Source organism: Cynocephalus volans, chromosome 4 (assembly GCF_027409185.1).
Source record: "Cynocephalus volans isolate mCynVol1 chromosome 4, mCynVol1.pri, whole genome shotgun sequence".
NCBI classification, from domain to species: Eukaryota; Metazoa; Chordata; class Mammalia; order Dermoptera; family Cynocephalidae; genus Cynocephalus; species Cynocephalus volans.
Genome location: NC_084463.1, coordinates 72,284,828 through 72,309,374, shown reverse-complemented (window position 1 = coordinate 72,309,374; position 24,547 = coordinate 72,284,828). Strand labels below are relative to the sequence as shown.

The 24,547-nt window shown below is 35.4% G+C and overlaps 1 protein-coding gene across 4 annotated transcripts; it reads left to right on the top strand.

Moving 5' to 3' along the window:
• Positions 1 to 150: 150 nt before the first annotated feature.
• BIRC2 (baculoviral IAP repeat containing 2) lies at positions 151 to 24,020 on the top strand. Of its 4 annotated transcripts, none has more exons than XM_063093164.1 (10): positions 151 to 287; positions 1,450 to 1,644; positions 2,843 to 3,591; positions 3,682 to 3,781; positions 15,584 to 15,662; positions 16,269 to 16,317; positions 19,851 to 20,093; positions 22,660 to 22,914; positions 23,172 to 23,213; positions 23,326 to 24,020. In XM_063093164.1, exons 3-10 carry the CDS (start codon positions 2,844 to 2,846, stop codon positions 23,517 to 23,519), a joined length of 1,710 nt encoding a protein of 569 aa, XP_062949234.1. In that variant the 5' UTR covers positions 151 to 287; positions 1,450 to 1,644; position 2,843; the 3' UTR covers positions 23,520 to 24,020. The 4 variants fall into 4 exon arrangements, with proteins under 4 accessions (XP_062949234.1, XP_062949233.1, XP_062949232.1 ...); XM_063093163.1 differs by having other exon boundaries at positions 1,450 to 1,705; XM_063093162.1 differs by having other exon boundaries at positions 1,450 to 3,591.
• Positions 24,021 to 24,547: the final 527 nt, after the last annotated feature.

The following is a 24,547-nucleotide window of genomic DNA, read 5'->3' as shown; positions in this document are numbered from 1 at the left end:
GCGGTCTTTCCGGGAGGTTCGTCTCCGGGCCGCGGAACGCGCGCTCGGTTTAGCTTTCCGGCCGCAGACTCCCGAGCGCCCTCGCGCGGCGGTTGACGCGGTCCCCCGGTCGGGCGCGCTGACGTCAATGTGCGTCAGCGTTGGCCCACCTAGGGCGGGGGTTTGTGGAGCGCCGGAGCGGAGCCGACCCGGGCGAACAGCTTCTGCTGTCGGCGCCGCAGCTTCCCCGGTCTGAGGAGGCCTGCAGGCAGCCGTGCTGCTTCCGTGTTTGCTGCGCCGGCTCCGTGGTGAGTGCAGCTTCTTCCGCGCCCGGGCCGCGCCAGGCGGGTTGGGACGCGCATTCCCGCGGGGGCCCACTCCCTGATGTTGCGGCCGGGCGAGGGAGGACAGGGCCTGGGGACCCTGGGCCGAGGGTCGCCATGGGCTCTCTGCTTTCTGTTCTCGCCGAGGCTTTTCTTTCATTTGGAAGCCCCAACTTCGAGACTTGCAGTCGAAAGTGATTTTTTTTAAATGACTTGTTTTGAAGCCTTCTCTGGCCGCCGCCCACTTTTCCGGCCCTCGGATTTTGACCAAGATGTTTTCTCTTAAAGTTTTTAGCTTAGCCTTAGATATTCCTTTAATTTTAATACATTGAAACGAAGGCAGTGTGGCGGCGAGATCTCGAATTTCAGGTAGTTCCAACTGAGCTCTGCCATTTCAGTTAGGAGTCTATTGTGTGTTGTGAGAAATAACGTCTGGAAATTAATATACAGATCCCTTAGTTTCTTTTCTTTTCCCTTCCAATCTATCCCCTGCCCAGCCGCAGTTTGCGTAAAGAGAGCAACATCAGCAGTACGGTGTTTGTAGATAAAGATTCATTATTTAAAGATATAAACCTGGTGCAATTAAAGCATTCACGCAAGTGTTTCACAGGCCGTGGTATTATATTTTCAGTTGCTTGGTAGAGTTAAGGCTTTACATTAATGAGCTCTTCCTCATGCATTTTACTTTTACCAGACTAGGCCACTTTCCTAGTCCTGTAGACTTGATGTTAAAAAATAACGTCACTGTTTAATTACTGCCTGTACTGTTGCTGATGGGATGTACTGGAGGCTCTTTCACCACTGTCCCCTTTTGCCTCCAGCAATGTGCCGGAGATACTATCTTTAAACCAGGAAAGGGAAGGAGAGCAAGGATGAAATGTTTTCCTTTGTGGAAATGTTCATCTGTCCTCGAAGTTGTACATTTAAAAGACATGTATAGTTAATGCTGTGGGGGGTATATAGCATTTATTTATTTTAATTAAGAGCTTTCCCAGTTAGAAAGTTTTGGTGACAAATTACTGGAATTAAGTATGTTACCTAGAGTATAAATCGTTCTTAGACTTTACTGAATAAATTGAAGAGTCTGTAAGTTCTATTTGCCATGCAAATACAGTTTTCTAAAATACCTTTTGTTTTCTCTTTTCAGATTTACAGCCCTGAAGATTTTTTTCCCCTGCAGTAATAAATCCCACATGGAGACCCCAAAACTTTATAAAGGGATATAGTTTGAATTCTGTGGAGTGTAATTTTGTGTATGAATTATATATTTAAAATGTTGAAAAGTTTTCAGAAAGAAGGCTGATAATTACTGATACATTATGCATAAGCCGTAATTCTGTTGGTAATACAATAATTTGTTCGGCATTTGTGATGATACTAGAAAGGACAAGGCATATCTTTTGGTAAATTGATTGATCTTTAATTGCAACATGACTGATTACAGCTGAATGGTCTTCAAATGAAGAACAGGTTTTTTTAATTTTTAAATGCAGTGTGAGAAAGTGTGTGCTGTGGAAATTTTGTGGTTAACTAGTTAAGTTTATGGAGAAAATACCTTCAGTTGATCAAGTATAATAAAGTAGTGTGCAAAGTTAGAAGAAAACATGATGCTACAGGAGATGGAGACAAATATAGATAATATTTAACAGAAATGGAAGAGTTAACAGTTTGTGAGCTTTAAGCAAAATTCATTTGACATCATGCACACCATAACAGGCATAGGTTCAACAAAGTTTGTGGGTGTTGACTTTCCCAAAAGTTGCTAACTGAAGCTAACCTGACCCTCTTAAGTAAATACTATGATAAACTGTGTGAAATTAGCCTTTAGATAATGTGACCATATGAAGACTTTAATTACTTTTGTTTACTAAAATAAAATAAGAGTTTTTTGGATGTCATATTAACGTGCTTGTAGGAAAAGCCTGCATATAATTTTTTACTCTTATGCCCTAATCATTAATTGACCTGATATCCAGGCTTCATAGTTTATACCCAAAGGCAAATTAAAGGCATAATTTAAGTATTCTATAGTTGCTTAGAATTTTGAGAATATAAACCTCCTTGAAAAATCAAGGTGTTTTAGCATATTTTCAGAAGTGCATCAACTTTTTCAGGACTTTGGTTTAGTATCACACCAAATTATGAGCAGATAGTACTTGGGTTACCTAAAAATTAATATCCGAAAGAGTACTAAGTAGTATCTTTGTAATTTAGGAGAGATAGTCATTCTCTCTGAATATAAACTCAGATATAAATCCAGTAAAGAAACTGTAGTAAATTCTATATAAGTAGGAGTCTATCATTTGATTCCTTTCTGTACGTAAAAATTTAATTTAGTGTGAAGATAAGAGAAATATAATGTGGTTTTAGCCATAAAAGTACCATCACCTACTCATGCACAAAACTACCTCCCAAAGACTTGTCCTGGGTTCCTCATATCAAAAAATTAAGACGATAATGGAAGATAGCACAGTTTTGTCAAATTGGACAAACAGCAACAAACAAAAAATGAAGTATGACTTTTCATGTGAACTCTACAGAATGTCTACGTATTCAGCTTTCCCTGCCAGTGTTCCTGTCTCAGAAAGGAGTCTTGCTCGTGCTGGTTTCTATTACACTGGTGTGAATGATAAAGTCAAATGCTTCTGTTGTGGCCTGATGCTGGATAACTGGAAACAAGGAGACAATCCTATTGAAAAGCATAAACAGCTATATCCTAGCTGTAACTTTATTCAGAATCTGGTTTCAGCTAATCTGGGATCCACCTCTAAGAATACTTTTCCAATGAGAAACAGTTTTGCACATTCATTATCACCAGCTTTGGAACATAGTGGCTCATTCAATAGTTCTTATTCCAACCTTTCAACAAACCCTCTTAATTCTAGAGCAGTCGAAGACTTCTCTCCGTTGAGGACTAACCCCTACAGTTATGCAATGAGTACTGAAGAAGCCAGATTTCTTACTTACCATATGTGGCCATTAACCTTTTTGTCACCATCAGAATTGGCAAGAGCTGGCTTTTATTATATAGGACCTGGAGACAGGGTAGCCTGCTTTGCCTGTGGTGGGAAACTAAGTAACTGGGAACCAAAGGATGATGCTATGTCAGAACACCGGAGACATTTTCCCAACTGTCCATTTTTGGAAAATTCTCTAGAAACGCTAAGGTTTAGCATTTCAAATTTGAGCATGCAAACACACACAGCTCGAATGAGAACATTTATGTACTGGCCATCTAGTGTTCCAGTTCAGCCTGAGCAGCTTGCAAGTGCTGGTTTTTATTATGTGGGTAAGAAACTAATTACATTTTATCTAGTTCATTTTGATTTACTTTTTAGAACATACATGTATTCAATTTTTGATCTTTTTTTCCATGTAGGTCGCAATGATGATGTCAAATGCTTTTGTTGTGATGGTGGCTTGAGGTGTTGGGAATCTGGAGATGATCCATGGGTAGAACATGCCAAGTGGTTTCCAAGGTAATTGTTTGGAAAAGGTATTCCTACACTCTGCTTAAAAGAAGGAGGCATACTTACTTACATGATTAAGTTTACCTTTAAATTACAACAAAGCATCTTTTATACCATTGGGGAATTAGCCTTGTAAAAGACCAGATTTTAACTTTAATTATTTTATTGAAATATATTCTGCAGTCTTCTGTGTACTTTTCTTCTTTTGTAAGTCATTTCTTCAGGATATAATTTAACTTATTCCTGTATACTCATATACAATTATGGTCATACATTTCACTTATTTATTTCCCATCTTCCTTTAAAGAGGGCTTAAGGATTACAAAGATATGTAAAATAGATCAAAAAAGAACATAAATTAGAAAAAGGTAAAAAGAGAAAAGAAAAACAAGAAGAGACATAAAATGGACCTAGGAATAAAGCAAATATAAAAATACATATAATAAAATCTTATCTGACTTCTAATTTTAATTGTAAATTGTTTTTTCTGTATGATTTTATCTTTTTATGATGTATCACTTATCTTCTTTTAGCCACCCTGTCTCTAGCAATGTCTCTTATTTTTTATTCTAAAAGTATTTAGAGACAATGTTCTTAGTGGAAATAGAATTAGAAATTAATTTTGTCTTTGTAATCGAGTAGCTATGTGAACTTTGCCCTCATTTGTAAGATAAGGGGTTGGACTAGATAATGCTTTCATTATTTTTATTGTGATAAAGTATATATAACATAAAAATTACCATTTAAACCATTTTTAAGTGTACAGTTCTTTGGCATTAAGTACGTTCATATTGTTCTGCAGACACTACTGTTATCCATGTCCAGAACCTTTTCATCTTCCCAAATTGAAACCTATACCCATTAAACACTAATTCTCCATTACCACCCTACCTCCAGTAACCACCATGCTACGTTATGTCTCTATGAATTTGATTACTCTAGATACAACATATAAGTGGAATCATACAATATAGATGTTTTGACCTGCGAGTGCCTTTCACAATAATGAAGAATCTCTTAAACCCCTTCAAGAAATTAAAAAATTATTTTCTCATTTTAAAAATATTTGTTTATTTATTTATTTATTTATTTTTGGTGGCTGGCTGGTTCAGGGACCCAAACCCATGACCATGCTGTTATAAGGCTGCACTCTAACCAGCTGAGCTAAAGAGCCAGCCTGTCATTTTTGTATGATGTATGATGAAAAAGAAATTCGAAGTAACAAATATTTTATTATGGATTAGTACATTGTTAAAAGTTATATTTTAAAATTATATCTTTAATATTTGTAATATATCGAGATAAATTTTGATTTTTCACTCTGAAAAGTGACATATGTTTTATTTACTTTAAAGTATTAATTATGTAAGAAAAGATATGTTTTACTGTCATAGTTTTAAATGACTCCATTATGCCTGGCTCTGGGATTGTATACATATAATTTGAAATTTAACTTATGTTGAAGTGTCAAAAAGAGAAAAAGAACTTCCAGATTCCAGTGTTTGAATTACTATATTTTGTGCTAATGAAACAAAACACAGCAAAATCTTTATATTTGTAATTTGTGTTTTGATATAAATGATTGAGGAAGAAGAGTTATGAATGCCTTTTTGTTGTATAAAACAGGGAATTTGTCTTTTTTTTTTTTTTTTTGGCAGCTGGCTGGTATAGGCAACAACAAATTTTTTTTTTCTTTTATGTACCCATTAGAACAAGAGAACAATAAATTTCAGTTGTGGATAATCTTTAATCTCAGTAAATAACCAAAATAGGTATTTGTTATCACTATATTTTAACACAGTTCATTTATTCATTTATCAAATATTTAGGGTGCCTACTTGGTACTATTTTAGATGCTGGGGATATAACAGCAAACAAGACAGACAAAAATCTCTGTCTTCAGGAGTTTATTGACGCAGGTGAAAATTGGGGCAGCCAGCCTTCATTATACTTCCTGTCTTTAAACATTACAAATATAAATTAATCAGTCTAAGAATACAAACAACTTAAAGTTATTTATTTATTTATTTATTTATTATTATTATTTTTTTTTAATTTTATTTTGTTGATAATACAATGTGGTTGATTATTGTGGCCCATTACCGAAATCTCCCTCCCTCTTCCCTCTTCCCCCTCCCACCCAACAATGTCCTTTCTGTTTGTCTGTTAACTTCAAAGAATTGTAGTTGTTATGTCTTCTTCCCCCCCCCCCCCCCGGTTTTTTTTTTGTGTGTGTGTGTGTGAATTTATTTATTTTTAGCTCCCACCAATAAGTGAGAACATGTGGTATTTCTCATTCTGTGCCTGACTTGTTTCACTTAATATAATTCTCTCAAGGTCCATCCATGTTGTTGCAAATGGCAGTATTTAATTCGTTTTTATAGCTGAGTAGTAGTCCATTGTGTAGATATACCACCTTTTCCATATCCACTCATCCGATGATGGACATTTGGGCTGGTTCCAACTTGGGCTGGTTCCATCTCTTGGCTATTGTAAAGAGTGCTGCGATGAACATTGGGGAACAGGTATACCTTCGACTTGATGATTTCCATTTCTCTGGGTATATTCCCAGCAGTGGGATAGTTGGGTCATATGGCAGATCTATCTGCAATTGTTTGAGGAACCTCAATACCATTTTCCATAGAGGCTGCACCATTTTGCAGTCCCATCAACAATGTATGAGAGTTCCTTTTTCTCCGCAACCTCGCCAGCATTTATCGTTCGGAGTCTTTTGGATTTTAGCCATCCTAACTGGGGTGAGATGGTATCTCAGTGTAGTTCTGATTTGCATTTCCCGGATGCTGAGTGATTTTTTCATATGTCTGTTGGCCATTTGTATATCTTCCTTAGAGAAATGCCTTCTTAGCTCTTTTGCCCATTTTTTTAATTGGGTTGCTTGTTTTTTTCTTGTAAAGTTGACAAACAACTTAAAGTTATTTAAAAGTCAAGTGTACGTTGGCAATTAGCTTTGTCATCTGGGTGGTAAGCTTGAGTCTTGAGCATGCTTATGTGATCTCTACTAACTTCTGTATGTGTTTTATTATATTTACTTTGAGCCTCAAAGTATTCTGTTTTAAAGGGGAAGGAATAATTTTATTGATTTCTTTTTATTTTATTTATTTTTTGTGACTGGTAAGGGGATTGCAACCCTTGGCTTGGTGTTGCCTGCACCGCGCTCAGCCAGTGAATGCACCGGCCATCCCTATATAGGATCCGAACCCATGGCGGGAGCGCTGCTGCGCTCCTAGTGCCGCACTCTCCTGAGTGAGCCACGGGGCCAGCCCCTTGATTTCTTTTTAAAAGTTAGGTTTGTTGGTGTATAATTTACATAGAGTTCATTTCTATGAGTTTTGATATATACAGTCATGTAACCACTACCACAATAAGATACAGAATATTTTCATCACCCTAGAAAGTTTCCTTATGGCCTTTTATAGCCACTCTCCATTCCCACCCCAGGTCCTAGAAACCAGTAATCTGTTCTCTGTTCCTGTAGTTTTGCCTTTTCCAGATGTCATAAATGGAATCAGTTATGCAGTATGTAGCCTGAGTCTGACTTCTTTCACTTAAAACAGTGCATTTGAAATTCATCCATGTTCCTGTGTGTATCAGTAGTTTGATCCTTTTTATTGCTGAGTAGTATTCTATTAGATGGTTATACCATATTTAGTCATTCACTGAAGGACATTTGGGTTGTTTTCAGTTTGGAGCAATAATAAAGCTACTCTAAGCATTCATAAACATTGTGTGAACATGTTTTCATTTCACTTGGGTAAATACTTAGGAGTGGGAATGGTGGGTTTTATAACAACTGTCAACTTGTTTTCTGAAGTAGCTGTACCATTTTGAATCCCTACTGGCAATGTATGAGATTTCCAAGTGTTCCACATCCTTACCAACACTTGGTATTGTGTCCCATTCTAATAGCTGTGTAGTGATATCTTGTTGTGGTTTTAACTAACATTTCCCTAATAACTAATGATGTTTAGCATCATATTTACTTATTTCCCATCTGTATGAGTATATTACAAAAAGCTTGGGGAAAATAGAATTAAAAGATAATATGAATCTTTCTATGAACTTTTTGAAGTACGCTTGTACATCTTTGGTGAAGTATCTGTCAAATCTTTTGCTCATCTGAAGAAATTTTTTTTGAGTCTTGAAAGTTAATTTATTCTGGATACAAGTCCTTTATCATGTGTGTGTTGCAAACTTTTTGTTTGTTTGCTTTTTCAGCTTTACTGAGGTATAATTGACAAAATTGTATATATTTAAAGTGTATATATGATATGATATATATACATTATTAAGTAATTACCACAATCAGGTTATTTAACACATCCATTACCTCACATACCTCACATAGATAACTTTTTTTTTTTTATGAGAACACTAAGATTTACTCTCTCAGCAATTTCAGGTATGCAATATAGTAGTAGTAGCTGTAGTCACCATGCTATACATTAGATCCCTAGAACTTATTTATCTTATAACTGAAAGCTTGTACCCTTTGACCAACGTCTTCCCACCCCGCTGGCAACCACCATTTTACTCTCTGTTTCTATGAGTTTGACTTTTTTTTTAGATTCCGTGTATAAGTGATACCATATAGTATTTGTCCTTCTCTGTCTGGTTTATTTTACTCTGCATAATGCCCTCCAGGTTTGTTCACATTGTCACAGAAGGTAGGATTTTCTTCTTTTTTATGACTAATACTCATGGGAAAATTTGTATTATCTTTCTATTTTTCCAGGAACTTTTTGAGGGAAACTTAGGTTATTCCATTTATCTTAGCTGTTGTGAATATTGCTGCAATGAACATGGGAGTAGAGATACCTCTTTGAGATACTGATTTCATTTACTTCAGCTATTTACTGAGAAGTGGGATTGCTAGATCATGTGGTGGTTCTATTTAAAATTTCTTTTTCAGCAAACCAGGAAAACAGGTGGTATCTATATGTAAGTTTTTGAGGAACCTTTATACTGTTTTTCATAGTGGTTGTACTAATTTATATTCCCACCAACAATGTACAAGGGTTCCCTTTTCTTCTCATCCTTGCCAACATTTATCTCTTGACTCTTTGATAATAGCTATCCCAACAGGTATAAGGAGATATCTTGTGGTTTAAATTTTCATTTCCCTGATGATTAGTGATATTAAACACCTTTTCATATTCCTGTTGGCCATTTGTATATGTTCTTTGGAAAAAATGGTTATTCAGGTCCTTTGCTCATTTTTTAAATCTGATCTTTTCTTAGCTATTGAGTTGTATGAGTTTGTCTATTTTAAGGATTAACTCCTTTCAGATGTATAGTTTGCAAATATTTTCTCTCATTCTTTAGGTTGTCTTTTCATTTTGTTGATTGTTTCCTTTGCTATACAGAAGCTTTTTAAGTTGATGTAGTATCACTTGTTTATTTTTGCTTTTGTTGCCTGTGCTTTTGGTGTCATATCCAAAAAGGGATTGACAAGGCCATTGTCAAAGAGCTTTTTCCCTATGTTTTATTCTAGGAGTTTTACAGTATCAGGTCTTACATTGAAGTCTTTAATCCATTTTGAGTTAATTTTTGTAAGTGGTATTAGGATAGGGGTCCAGTTTCTTTTTTTTGCTTGCGGATATCCAGTTTTCCCAAAACAATTTATTGAAGAGACTGTCATTTCCACATTGTGTATTCTTGGTGTACTTGTGAAAGATTAGTTGACTATATATGCATGGGTTTATTTCTATGTGCTCTATTCTGTCCTTTGGTCTATGTGTCTGTTTTTATGCCAGAACCATGCTGTTTGAATTACTGTAGCTTTGTAATATATTTTGAAATCCGGAAGTGTGACATCTCCAGCTTTGTTCTTTCTCAATATTGCTTTGGCTGTCAGGGCATTTTTTGGTTTCACATGAATTTTAGGATGGTTTCTTCTATTTCTGTGAAAAATGTCATTGGAATTTTGATAGGGATTGCAGCGAATCTTTTGATTGCTTTGGGTAGTATGAACATTTTAACAGTATTCTAATTCAAGAACACAAGATATCTTTCCATTTATTTGTGTCATCTTCAGTTGCTTTCATCAATGTCTTGCATTTTTCAGTATAAAGCTCTTTTGCCTCTTTGGTTAAATTTATTCCTAAGTACTTTATTGTTTTTGATGTTACTGTAAATGGGGCTGCTTTCTCGATTTCTCTTTCAGATAGTTTGTTGTTAGTGTATAGGAATGGTATTGACTTTGTTGATTTTGTATCCTGCAACTTTACTGAATTTATTAGTTCTAACAGTGTTTTGGTGAAGTCTGTAGGGTTTTCTATATATAAAATCATGTCATCTGTAAACAGAGACAGTTTTATTGCTTCTTTTCTGATTAAAATGACTTTTATTTCTTTTTCTTGCCTAATTGCTCTGGCTAGGACTTCCAGTACTGTTATGAATAAAAGTGGCAAGTATAAGTACCCTTGTCCCTCATTTTAGAGGAATAACTTTCAGCTTTTCATTATATTGAAAATGCTATTAGCTGTGGGCTTGTCATAAATGGCCTTTATGTTGGAGTACTTGAGAGGTTTTATCATGAAAGGGTGTTGAATTTTGTCAAATGCTTTTTCTGTATGTATTGAGATGATCATGTGGTTTTTATCCTTCATTCTGTTAATGTGTTGTATCACATCTATTGATTCGTGTGTGTTGAACCATCCTTGCATCCCTAGGATAAATCCTACTTGATCATGGTGTATGATCCTTTTAATGTGCTGTTCAATTTGGTTTGCTACTATTTTGTTGAGGATTTTTGCATCTGTGTTCGTTGGGGTTATTGGCGGTATTTTTCCTTTTCTTGTGGTCTCCTTGTCTTGCTTTTGTATCAGGATAATGCTGGCCTTGTAAAGTAAGTTTACAAATATTCTCTCTTCAGTTTTGTTTTTTGAAGAGTTTAAGGAGGACTGACATTAATTCTTATTAAATGTTTGGTAGAGTTCTACCATGAATTCTGAACTTCTCTTTTTAAGGAAATTTTTGGTAACTGATTCAATCTCCTTACTAGTTGTAGGTCAGATTTTCTATTGTTCATGGCTGTAGTGTCAACAGATTGTACATTTCTAGAAATTAATCCATTTCTTATAGGTTATCCAGTTTGTTGATGTATAATTGTTTATGCCAGTCTATGATCCTTTGTGTTTCCATAGTATCAGTTGTAATGTCTCTTCTTTCATTCTGGCTTTATTTATTTGAATCTTCTTTTTTTCTTAGTCTAGCTAAAGTTTTGTTGATTTTGTTTATTTTCTCAAAAAACCGACTGTTAGTTTTGATGACCTTTTGTATTGTTTTTATAGTCTCTATTTTATTTATATATATTCTGATCTTATTTCTTTCCTTTTGCTAACTTTGGGCTTAGTTCTTCTTCTAGTTCTTTGAGGTGTAAAGTTAGGATGTTTATTTGAAATCTTTCTTTTTTTAAAATGTACGTTTATTGCTGTAAACTTCCCTCTTAGAATAGCCTTAGTATATATGCTGCCGAAGTGAGCACTAGAATAGCCTTTGCTGTGTCCTATAAGTTTTAGTATATCGTGTTTCAGTTTCATTTGCGTCAAGATTTTTTTGGTTTTCCTTTTGATTTCTTCTTTGACCCATTGATTATTGAGGAGTACGTTGTTTAATTTCCACATATTGTCAGTTTTCCAGCTTTTGTCCTGTTATTGATTTCCAGTTTCATACTGTTGTGGTCTGAAAAGATATTTGATATGATTTCAGTTTTCATGAATTTGTTGAGACTTGTTCTGTGATCTAACATATGATTGATCCTGGATAATTCTCCATGTGTGCTTAAGGAAAATGTATATTCTGTTGCTCTTGGATGGAATATTCTGTATATGTCTATTAGGTCCATTTGGTCTAATGTGTAGTTCAAGTTCAATATTTCCTGTTGATTTTCTCTCTGGATGATCTGTACATTGTTGAAAGTGGGGTATTGAAGTCTTCTACTATCATTGTGTTGTCTATTTCTGCCTTCAGATCTGTTAATATTTTCATTATATACTTAAGTGGTCTGATATGGGTGTGTATATATTTACAATTGTTATATCCTCTTGATGAACTGACTCCTTTATTATGATCTTTGCCTCTTGTTATAGTTTTTTTATTTAAAATTTCTTGTCTGATGTAAGTGTAGCTACCCATGATCTCTTTTGGTGTGTACTTATAAGTGAAGTGAGTCTCTTATAGGCATTTTTTTTTTAATCCATTCAGTCACTCTGTGTCTTTTGGAGATTTTAATTCATTTACATTTGTGGTAGTTATTGACAGGTAAGGACTTACTATTCCATCTTGTTTATTGGGTTCTGGTTCTTTTGTAGTTCCTTTGTTTTTTCTTTCTCTCTTGGTGTCTTCCATTGTGATTTGATGAATATCCATAGTGGTTTCTTTGATTTCTTTTTCTTTATCTTTTGTATATCTACCTTAGGTTATCATGAAGCTTACATAGAATATCTTGTAGTTATAACAGTCTCTTTTAAGCTGATAACTTAATTTCAGTTGTATGCAAAACTTTACCCTTTATACTCGGCCTCTCCTCTACATTTTATGATTTTGATTTACATCTTTTTATATTGTGTATCCATTAACAAATTATTGTCACTGTAGTTATTTTTTTTGTTTTTTAATTTAACTTTTGTATTAGAGTTAACTGATTTACACACCACCATTACAAATTTAGAGTATTCTGACTGTGATTATATATTTATCAGTGAGTTTTATACTTTCATATGTTTTCATGTTACTAATCAATGTCCTTTCATTTCAGCTTGAAGAACTCTTTAGCATTTTTTTGTAAGGAGGTCTAGTAGTGATGAACTCCCTCAGCCTTGTCTATCTGGGAAAGTGTTTCTCTCTCCTTCATTTCTGAAGGACAAGTTTGCTGGGTAAAGTATTTTTGGTTGGTAGTTTTTTCTTTCAGCTCTTCAAATATATCACCCAACTCTCTCCTGGCCTGCATGGTTTCTGCCGAGAAATTGTTGATGGCCTTCTGAGGGTTTTCTTGTATAAAATATGTTTATTTTCTCTTGCTGCTTTTTAAGTTCTCTCTTTGCTTTTTGTTAGTTCATTGTAATATGTCTCAGTCAAGTCCTGTTTGGGTTGAATCTGTATGGGGACCTATGAACTTTATGCACCTACATGTCCATACCTCTTCCTAGATTTGGGAAGTTTTCAGCCATTGTTTCTTTAAATACACTTTTTGCCCTTTCTTCTCTTTGAACACACTTAACGTAAATATTGTTTTGCTTGATGGTGTCCCATAAATCATGTAGGCTTCCTTCGCAAGTTTTTGCTTTTTTTCTTTTCTGACCGGGTAATTTCAAATAAACTGTCTTTGAGTTCACAGATTCTTTCTTCTGCTATTGTATTCCTTAGTTCCAGAATTTTGTTTGGCTCTTTTTATGATTTCTGTCTTTCTGTTGATCTCATTTTGTTTGTCTATTTTCCTGATTTTATTGAGTTGTCTGTGCTCTCTTGTAGCTTGCTGAGCTTCCTTTAAACAATTATTTTGAATTCTTTGTCCAGCAGTTTATAGATATTCATTTCTTTGGGGTTGGTTATTGAAAAATTATTGCATTCCTTTGGTGGTGTCATGTTTTCTTGTTTTCATGTGTGTCTTTCTTGTAGCCTTGCATTGATACCCATGCATTTGATGGAGCAATTACCTTTTCTGGACTTTACATACAGGTTTCTGGGAAAAGATGTTTGCCTGTGGATGGGTGCAAGGGCACCCGCTGGTAGCAGTGTGGCTCTGCAGAAGGTCCAGTGGCTTAGTGTCTGTGGAGCTCTGTTAGATGAGTTCATGTTGGTGAGGATTGCACAGGTCCTCACTGTTTAAGGCTGCAGGTGTTTACAGTGGCAACAAGGGTTGTTTGGGTGGCAAAGGCTGCTAGAGACTTCCTGATTTCTTTTTCACTCATGGGAGATGTCATGGCCAAGAGGATCCCTCTTGGCACCAGTCCTGATTTGTGGGCACCCTCTTGGTGATGGTGGCACTAGTGTCTGATTGTCTGATGCATGGACATTTGTGGAGCAGTCACAAAGCCAGGATCTCTGGTCTGGGTGTGTGCAGACAGACACTGGTTGTGGGGTCTAGGATGCTGACAAGCCTGCAGCAATGGTACATTTGATGACTGAGATGCTGGTGTACATAGAGGAACCTTGGAGCTGGGTGTGGAGCTAGGGCATATGCAGAGCAGCTGCAGAGCTGGGTCTGGAGACCACGCAAGCAGAGGAGGAGTCTGACGTGTGTACACTTAGAGCAGATGTGGCTCTGGGGTTCAGAGCATGCATGGGGTAGAGGGTTGGGGCTACCCTGTCTTGGGGCAGTGCAACAGCTACTCCATTCAAGAGGAGGGACACAGCAGCATCTTTCTCTCCAGGGGGTCCACAGCAGCAATGGTTGTTGGTTACTTGAGTGGCAAAAGCTGTCAAGTGTCTTCTATGGAATAGGCTGCTGGGGTCTGCACCAATAAACACTATAAGATCTGTCACTGTGAAACCTACAGGAAACCTGTGACTGTCTTGGGAGCTGCTGAGGTCTCTAGTGGGAAAGGCTGCCAGGGTCTTCCTCAGAGCAGGCCACTCTAGGGACCATGATGGCACCTGCCATGTGGCTGGTATACATAGCCCCCACCCTTCTTTTTCGTTTCTGTCTGTCTTCAGACATCCCTGCTAAGCTAATCTCCCCAGCAGTCCTTTCCGTATGGTTATTCTTTTTTTCCTTCACTGTATTGCTGTAGGTTAATTGCACTATTGAGCCCTCCCTGGGCTTTTATTTGTGGATAACGGCCTCATTTTTCATGAGGAGGAGAAGGCTTGTATCTCCTACTCTGCCAACTTGCTGATGTCACTCTTGCAAACTAACTTTCAGTCTGTGGTTTGTCTTAATTTTTTTAGTGGTGTCTTTTGAAGAACAGATGTTTTTAATTTTGATGATGTCAGCTTATCAATTTTATCTTTTGTGGGTTATGTTTTTGGTCTCTTATCTAAGAATTCTTTACCTAACATAAGGACAAGAGGATTTTCCTCCTAAAAATAAAAATTAAAAAAATAAAACAACTTCTAAAAGTTTTATTGATTTAGATTTTATATTTAGGTATATTATTCATTTTTAGGGTTTTTTTTAGTTTATTTTTGCATACAATATGGGCATAGGTCAAGGTTTATTTATTTTTTTGCATATGGATATCCAGTTATCTATCATTATTTGTTGAAAAGAGAAATAAGAAATGGAATAGAAACAAATGTTATGTGAACTTCCTGGAACACATTTTAGAAGCCCTAGTAGTTTAAAAAAACAAATATTTGAGAAGTACTGTCACATTATGTATAGATATTTGATTCTGTACTTTTGGGAGGGAGGGTGACAGATTGTGTTCAAATATAATGGAAGAGTGAACACTGGAGAAAGATTAATAGTTGTTATATTATGAAAGATCACATCTTTTAGGAATATTGAGTTATTGTTTTGAAACTAAGTCCAAAAAGTAAATATCTATAATAGTGTTTTTCAAGCATCAGTACATATTCCTTTATAGGTCCAGACCCTTTTTTCTTTGTTGTTTTGTTGTTATGTTAATGGAATGAAATAGAAAATATCAGAATGCATCAACACACAGTAAAAATGTATATTGTTTAATGGTAACTTTCTTCCTGTTAGATGTGTACTGGGTTGTGATGTAAAATGATTTTACTCTGGGGTACCATCAAAAAGGTTGGAAAGCTACTTTTCTAGAATGATTGGGTTATATTTTTGTTATGAAACAGTTATAAAGAATAATTTTTCTCTTGTTTCAGGTGTGAGTTCTTGATACGCATGAAAGGGCAGGAATTTGTTGATGAGATTCAAGCTAGATATCCTCATCTTCTTGAACAGGTAAATACATTTTTAAATTAATAATATTGAATTCTGGTTTGTAATAATTATAAAAATATTATCAGAAGTGATAGTTATATCTGTTTTCTTATTAATTATAGTTACATATTTTTTATTCATTATTAATGATACCACTAATTTTTACTTTTGTAACCAACTTGTTTGTTCAGGGCTTTTTAAAAAAGATTGTTTTTTCTTTTTAGTTTTTTGAAAAATCATTCATCCTGCCGCTGTACAAATTTGTGATGGGGTTGGAGAAGGGTCTTTAGTGTCTCTTCAGTCTTTTTCAGAAAAACAAACAAAAAATAACTTGTTAGGAGTTGAGACCCTTTGAAATCTGACTTTCCAAATGGAATGAGAAACCATTACTACATTTTTCTTCTTTCCTGAAACTGCAGAAATTCTTAAATTCTAATTTGGAAATAGGTGAAGTTTAAGGACATCTATATAATAATTAGAGTAAAACAAAGCAAAGTGAAGTATATAAATTACCTAGTTTTCAAAAGAGTATATACATTTATCTTACTGTAGGTTTACCTTATTGTTGCTTTGTTCAGATTGTTTGAGATCTCTGATTTACCTCTTAATTTTTCTCCTGCTTCATAGCTATTGTCAACTTCAGATACTCCCGGAGATGAAAATGCTGATCCACCAAGTAAATATGAATATTATCACAGATAGAATGGAAATTTTTATGAGTGTTAGAATTGAAAATATGTTTTAAAAAAGGGGAGGGTTCTGAATCCACAGGGAAAAGTACCGGGGAGTTAACTGATAGGAATTAGGAATACTGGGAAGCTAACTAATTAATATTGTGTAGCTACTAAGATTAATGTCATTTTAGAGGATTTTAGGAAGTCCACTAGTCTTTGTTCTCAGGGTACTGACATTCTACCTATGGAGATAAGACACATGGAAAGAAAAACAACAACAGATAGCTCAATGCAGTGCCAAATAAGAGGTGCAAATGATAAGCTCTCTAAAGAAGAAAAGGTTGCTGTGAGCTAGCATGGTTTGGAAAAGGCCCAATTCACATCTGATTTGAGAACTGGGCTAGATATTAGTTGTTTAAATTAGATATATAATATTTCAGTGCAAGAATAGGAAATCTTTTAATTAGAACTTAATTTTAGCTACATCTGTCAGTTAGGTAATATATATAAGGTACATATGTTATGGTGTCCAAAATGAGAAGATAATAGTACACTGTTTTATGTACTAACTACATCTAGAAAGGATGTTCTGTTCTTGGCACACTATTTTAAGAAGGGTATTGGTCGATTTGTAACTGGAACAGGGAAAGGTGACCAAGATGTGTGAGTTCTAGAAACCATTGCTCAGGACAATTGGATGAAGGATTTGGTAGTATTTGAATTGGAAAGTCAGAGGTACTGGGTGTGTCATAATTATCTCCTGTGTAATGGAACTGAAAAAGATAGTGGTGCTGACTGTTCTTACCTGACACTTATTATAATCTGTGGTCAAATGGGCTGTCAAGTGGGCTGCCCTGCAATCCTACTGCAGTTCCCTAATAAAATCATTTTGCCAATCTTCAAAATGACTATTTCACAGTTCTCTCTTTATGAGTTTGTAACACTCTTCTTTCCCACCTTACTCTTAGTTCATATCCTTGCTTCACTGATAAAATAAAAGAATCGAAAGAGAACTTTTTTATCCTTTCATCAGTAAACCTACCAGTGTACATGATGTATCCACATACTCTTCCTTCTGTTCTTTTATAAAGGATGAACTGTCCTTGCCATTATCTAATGTCAAACCTTCCACTTGTCCACTGGATTCCATACCCTACTGTCAACTTGAAAACATTGCTTTGGCAGTAATCTCAACCCTTTCTCTCTTGAATGGTCGATGTTTCCATCTCTCCTGAATCATTTATGTTAGCATACAAGCAGTGTGCTATTGCCAATCCTCAGGAAACTTTTCCTTGAACCTATGTCTCCATCCAGCTGTTGTCTCATTGCTCTGCTTTCCTTTACAACAGAATGCCTAGAAAGATTTATCTATGCTTACTCTCTTGACTTCCTCACACCTTTCATTCTTTCTTTAACTTGTTCCACTAAAATCTGTCATGATCACCAAGAACTGTCATGTTAGCAAATCTCCTGCTTGACCTGTTAAACAGCATCTGATAGTTGAGTGCTTCATTTTTTTTTTTTTTTAAGATGACTGGTAAGGGGATCTTAATCCTTAACTTGGTGTTGTCAGCACCCCACTCTCCTAAGTGAGCTAACTGGCCATCTCTATATAGGATCCGAACCCATGGCCTTGGTGTTATCAGCACCACACTCTCCCAAGTGAGCCACAGGCCGGACCGAGGAAGCATTTTCCGATAACAGGGTCAGTACAAGCCCATATGAATTTCTGTGAAAATTATAAAAAGACAGCATACCGTTCTTCAAGACACTTTACTGCCATCTGCTGGAAACTTATAATAAAAATATTCAATGTCAATAATGCGTACTGCATGTCCTTGCTCAAGTGTATGTGGAATCCCTGTCTGAAGAGATAACACCAAAACAATGACTTGAATGAAGGAGTGAGCTATGGGAATATTTGAAAAAAAATCTTCCAGGCAAAGAGAAGAATAAGTGTAAAAGCCTTAAATCAAGGGAAAAGCTTGACATGATCAAGAAAAGAAAGAAGGTGGTAGAAAGAGAGGACAAAATGCCCAGATGATACAGAACCTTGCGAGGAGTTTATACTTTATTCTAAGTTTGGTAGAATATCCTAGGAGGATTTTAAGGGGACTGATAAAACTACTTGTGTTTCCAAAAGATGATCCTGGCAGCTCTGTGAAGATGAACTTTACTGGAGTAAAATGGAATCAGAGATACCTGTTACGATATTATGACAGAAGATAAAGGTAGTTTAAATTAGGTTGATAGTGATGAAGGTGGTGAGAAGTAGTCAGATTTCGGATATGTTGTAAAAATGAAAGGATTTCTAATAGACGAAATATATAAACTAGAGAAGAGTGAAGAATCAGGGATGATGCCTACTTTGAACCAACTTTTTAACCATAGCAAATGAGTACCATTAACTGAGATGGGGAAGACCAGAGAAGGAGCAAATCTGAAGGATGACGGAGGGGGAGAGAATTTTTGGTAGTTAGACATTCCAGCCTGGTGTTCAGGAAATGGAGAAATAAATTGAGGCTGAACATTGAAGGGTACTTCATGTAAAAGTTTGAAAAAGCAGCAGCCAGCAAAACGAAGTATTCAGAATCAGCCAAGGGAATAGGAGAAAACAAAGAGTGTGGTGTCTGGGAAGCCTAGTGAAGAATGTGTCTTTAAAAGAATGAAGCACTCAGGGCCGGCCGGTGGCTCACTTGGGAAGAGAGTGGTTCTGATAACACCAAGGCCATGGGTTTGGATCCCTATATTGGGATGGCTGGTTGGCTCATTTGGGAGAGCATGGTGCTAACACCACTAAATCAAGGGTTAAGATCCCCTTACCGGTAATCTTTTTTATTAAAAAAAAAAAGAAAATGCTTCCTTAACCACTCTATCTAAAATCCTCCTGCCTCCTGGTTTCTTTTAACCACCATACACTAATTTTTTCCTCAGAGCATCTGTCTCTATGTAAAATCATGTTACTTTACTTCTTTAACTATATTTTATCACTACATCTTTAGACATACTTTGGATGAACTAGTCTTCCATTTTACTATATTTTTGTTTATGTTATTCTTTCTGCCTCAGCTATACCTGTGTAGACCTGTCCATCCTTCAAGTCCAAACTATAATGCCACTTTTCCATGAAATCCTTGTGATTTTTTTCTCCTTTCCTGGTTGGAGAAGATCATATTTCACTTCTAAGTTTATGTAGCATATTGGTTTCCAAAAATGACTGTACATCAGAATCGTTTGGGGGAATTTTTAAAAGATATGGATTTCCAAGCCTTATCCCTAGGAAGTGTTTCATTAAATAGGTCTAAGATATAACCTAGGAAGTGATGTTTTTAAACAGTACAGCATATTAACTATAATCTCACTTGGCCATTATTGAGTTAAAACTTTTATCAGAATTATAAGTAATTGATGCATTTAGTTCATCTCCCTAGGGTTATGAGAGAAAAGGATGAGAGTAAAGATTGGGCCATAGTTATTATTTTTCTCCATAGTTTTATATTCATAGAATTTAATATTACCACGTCTTTTCAAATAGTTATTCACTTTGGACCTGGAGAAAGTTCTTCAGAAGATGCAGTCATGATGAATACACCTGTTGTTAAATCTGCCTTGGAAATGGGCTTTAGTAGAAGTCTGGTAAAACAGACAGTTCAGAGTAAAATCCTAACAACTGGAGAAAACTACAAAACAGTTAATGATATTGTATCAGCACTTCTTAATGCTGAAGATGAAAAAAGAGAAGAGGAAAAGGAAAGACAATCTGAAGAAATAGCATCAGGTATTTGGGAATGTTACTCACCTGCATTATTTCTCAGTGGGGCTTTAGGACCATCTACCATGTTGCAGGACAGCATCCTTGTCTTATCCACACTAACTGCTAGTAGCGGCTCCCCAGTCATTTCCAAACCATATCTTCTGCCCCTCTCAACTGCTCCTAGTTGAGAACCATTGATTACAGCTTTTTTCTCTGTGTTTATTTTCTTATAAGATCCCTGATTTATGCTAATCAGAGAATTTTAGCATAATTACTTTTCTTAAGATATATTGCATTTCTTTCTTATATGTAACAAATTTAAATTGTTTTCATAAAGAAAGATTTTAAAGTTGGATGCAGGTCTTATTTCTACTTCTTTTTTTAAGTTTCTTCAAATCACATCCTTAATATGATGTTTCACTCTCTAATCCTTGCTAGGTGATCTTTATTCAAAAAATAGAACTTACAGTGAAATCCTAGGGTTTGATGAGAACCCTTTGACCAACCCAAGATAGCAGGGAACTGATTTTGGTATTCATGTAAATTGTATTAAGTTTCAGCCTCCCAAAACAAGTCTTTCGAGTATCATTTATTCCTTCAACAAATATTTATTGAGCTTGAGCAGTAGTGCCAAATACTGTACTAATTAATCATACTGATTGCTCTCAAAGAGCATATAGACTAGCTGGGGAGACAATATGCAAAAGACAGGGTTAAAGAGCCAACAGAGAGATGAAGATTGCATTTGTAGTACAAGTTGGGGTATTGGATTGGAAGGTACTTTCTCTTTTTAAGTTTGTAAGTGAAGATAGGAATAGTTTAAGAGAACCTTATTGGATGGCCATGTAGCAAAATGTTTAAAAAGTCTGGACTTCTAGATTGAGACAGATTTGTGTTTAAATCCTGGCTCCATCAGTTAATTATTAGGTTGGCTATTTATTCAACCAGAACTCAGCTTTCTCATCTGTAAAATGGGGATGCTCCTAAGTACCAATCCCATAGAGTTGCTGTAGGAATTAAATGAGGTATTGCAGATAAAACACTTTAGCACAATACCTAGCAAAAATATTTTTTTCTATTAAGTAGATTGATTTGGGAAGTGGGAGGATGTTGGTGAAAAAAAGGGCCTCAGGAAAGTGAAAAGATTTAAGGATTGTTCAGCAGTAATAAAACCCAGCTGAAGTTATGTGAAATCACTGCAATAAATCTAGTCACCTTAGTTTTGTTAATTCATCCTACTTTGAGGTGGTCAGAGAATAGTCTTGAATTATGGATTTGGCAGGGTTCATAAGGGAAATGCCAGATAAAGCATAGGGAGGAAGAGTGAAGGGTGCTAATGAGAGAACATCATTGAAACACCTGACTGGTATCTAGATTAGAATGGAGTTGAGAAGAGCCAGTAGATCGTTCTTGTGCTAGTAGAACTGGGAATGATATGGAGATCTTGAAAAGGTGAAGAACAAATTTGTTAGCAGTGAGGCAGGTTATTAAGGTAGAAGGATATGTTGTGGTCAGAGAAGTGAGTTACATAGTTTTGAAATGAATAGAGCAGTTCACTTCTAGAAAGATGTGAATGAGAAGGAAAATAAACTTCTCTTATAATTTACTTCTCATTAAACTTGTACCTTGTAGAGGTGAACTTAAAAAAAATTTTTTTTAAAGTCTGAAAACAGGCAATTAAATTCTCTAGTGATTGGGATACCAAAAGAAGGAACTGCCATATTTCATAAATGTAAATTAACTATGGAATTTTATGTAATGTAAGATTGAAGGAAAAACATTTATGTTTTGTAAAGGATCAAGCTTGATTCATATGTAGACATTTATAAAGTAGTAACTGTGTGCCAGATAGTGTGCTAAATGCTTTACACCTGTTATTTAATCCTCATAACTCTTTGAGGAAGGTACTGCTATTATCCATATTTTACAGAGGAAACTGAAGTGTATGAGGGAGGGCACATGGCTAGTAAATGGGAACCTAGATCTGTCTTGACTTCACAGTTCAAGCTCTGCAACACTGCTTTTTTAGTATGGGGTATTGAAAAGAACCATAGTATAGGAGACCTGGTTCTGCAACTTACTCTGTGACTTTGGACAGACCGCACATTCTTTTCTGAGTCTTTCTCTCTGTGAAAATGAGAGGCAGTAATACATGTCTTATTTAATTGAAAGGTTCTTTGTATCAAATGAGACCATTAATGTGAAAGCACTTGCAAAAAGTGATATAATGCAAACAGAAGTCAGTATTATTAATTCCATGGAGGAGAGGAAATACTGGGGTGGGAAATTTTCACTGGCTTCTAAAATTCTCTACCTTCAACAGAATGAAGGAAAAGCAGGGTTCTAGGATGTGTGAATATATAGACTTTTAAGTTGCAAAGACCCTGTATGTACTATGTAATATGTCTTAGCTAAATCTTATGAAAGTTTTCCAGACATTAAAGTGCAAGCAAGTCATTTTGTTCTTCTTTTTCAGGCTCTATTTATTTAGTGTCTAAATTGTTTGTAGGGTTGGTTGTTACTGACTATATGAGTGTAGTTAGAGGAGTTTAAAATCTAATGGATTTCTTTTTTTTTTTTCTTAATGAAGATGACTTGTCATTAATTCGGAAGAACAGAATGGCTCTCTTTCAACAGTTGACATGTATACTTCCTATCCTGGATAATCTTTTAAAGGCCAATGTAATTAATAAACAGGAACATGATATTATCAAACAAAAAACACAGATACCTTTACAAGCAAGAGAGCTGATTGATACCATTTTAGTTAAAGGAAATGCTGCAGCCAACATCTTCAAAAACTGTCTAAAAGAAATTGACTCTACATTATATAAGAACTTATTTGGTGAGTTTGTTGGGAAAATTATTTTTAAAATCCTTAGTATTATGTTTGTCTTTGTTTGGCAAGCTGAATAAATCCAATTAACAGACTATAATATATACATTTCACTTATTTCAAAAGTCTTTTACTGTCCAAGTATTGTGCCTAAATGTAACAATTCTTGATAATATAGATCTAAAATCTACATCATTCAGTAGGTAGTAGGTGAAGCAATTTTGTATTAGTAGGGTGATAATTTTTTATATATTTTCTTTCCTCAGTGGAAAAGAATATGAAGTATATTCCAACAGAAGATGTTTCAGGTAAAACAAAATTAAGACAACTTAAAACCAACAAGAAATATTACTCTTATTTTTTTTTAATGGGAAGTAAAGTGGAAACTGACTTTCACCAAAGTTATTTTTTTGTTATTAGGTCTGTCACTGGAAGAACAATTGAGAAGGTTGCAAGAAGAAAGAACTTGTAAAGTGTGTATGGACAAAGAAGTTTCTATTGTATTCATTCCTTGTGGTCATCTGGTAGTGTGCCAGGAATGTGCCCCTTCTCTAAGAAAATGCCCTATTTGCAGGGGTATAATCAAGGGTACTGTTCGTACATTTCTCTCATAAAAGAAAAATAGGCTATATATTAGCCTGTGTAGAAAAGTCTTTAAAATATTGTTGAACATTTGAAGCCATCTGAAGTAAAAAAGGAATTATTGGCTCTTTAATTAGTAACATTTGTGTTCTACTGTGCTTTGGTACTAATAATCTTGTTGCAAAAAAGATAGTATTATATTTAATCTTAATCTGTTTATTTACAAGGGAAGATTTATGTTTATTGAGCTATATTAGTATGCATGTGTGAACATAGAAACTAAAGGAATAGTGTTAGTGCTTGTTATGTATCATTTCAGGAGTTACTGGATTTGGTATTCTTTCTGAAAGCTTTGAGTACTACATTACAGTGTATATTAAAAGAACTGGAAACCAAGAACTCTAGTTCATCAGAGTTATGGTGCCAAATTCTCTTTGGTACTTTTCTCTTGTGTTATAAAATAAGGATTTTTCTCTTACTGGTAAACAGGCTTTCCTCTAGTTTGTGAGAATCATCTTAATAAAGTGCTTTAAAAAGTGGATCATCAAAATGTTTTTCCTGTTCTGATTTAAAAAGTAATTTTCATATTTCTTCATTGCACTCAAATGCTAGCTATTAAGTAAAAAACCGAACTCACGAAACAACTTACTGTTATTCAAATAATGTGATTTATGAGAATTCCTTTAGATGACAATGTCCAGTGGCTTTTTATGTTATAATGTTGGATGAAAAATGAATCAGTATTAAAAAAACTCTTAATAAACAGGTAAATTGGCATTAGGATTTTCAAAAAATAGTGTAATTGATTTGTTGCATAGGTGTTGATGGGATGAGGAGGTGAGAAACAGGCAACCTCCTTTTTGGACCCAGTCATATTTGACCTTTCCTGGATCTGGTCTGTGGCAGACTTCTGAGGCCAGATAGAAAAGGAGGCCTAACATTAAAAACCCTACATTTTTCTTCTCACCCCACAACTCTTTTAGATCCTTTTAAATTGCAAATACACTGGGATGGGTGGGTGAAAATTTCTCTATCCTCCAATCTCTCTTTTTGCCTTTGT

Coding starts and splice junctions, on each gene's coding strand:
- BIRC2 (XM_063093162.1), top strand. CDS start 2,697: ATGCACAAAACTACCTCCCAAAGACTTGTCCTGGGTTCCTCATATCAA. Junction 20,094..22,659: donor ATCTGAAGAAATAGCATCAG/GTATTTGGGAAT, acceptor TTCTTAATGAAG/ATGACTTGTCATTAATTCGG. Junction 22,915..23,171: donor ATTATATAAGAACTTATTTG/GTGAGTTTGTTG, acceptor TTCTTTCCTCAG/TGGAAAAGAATATGAAGTAT.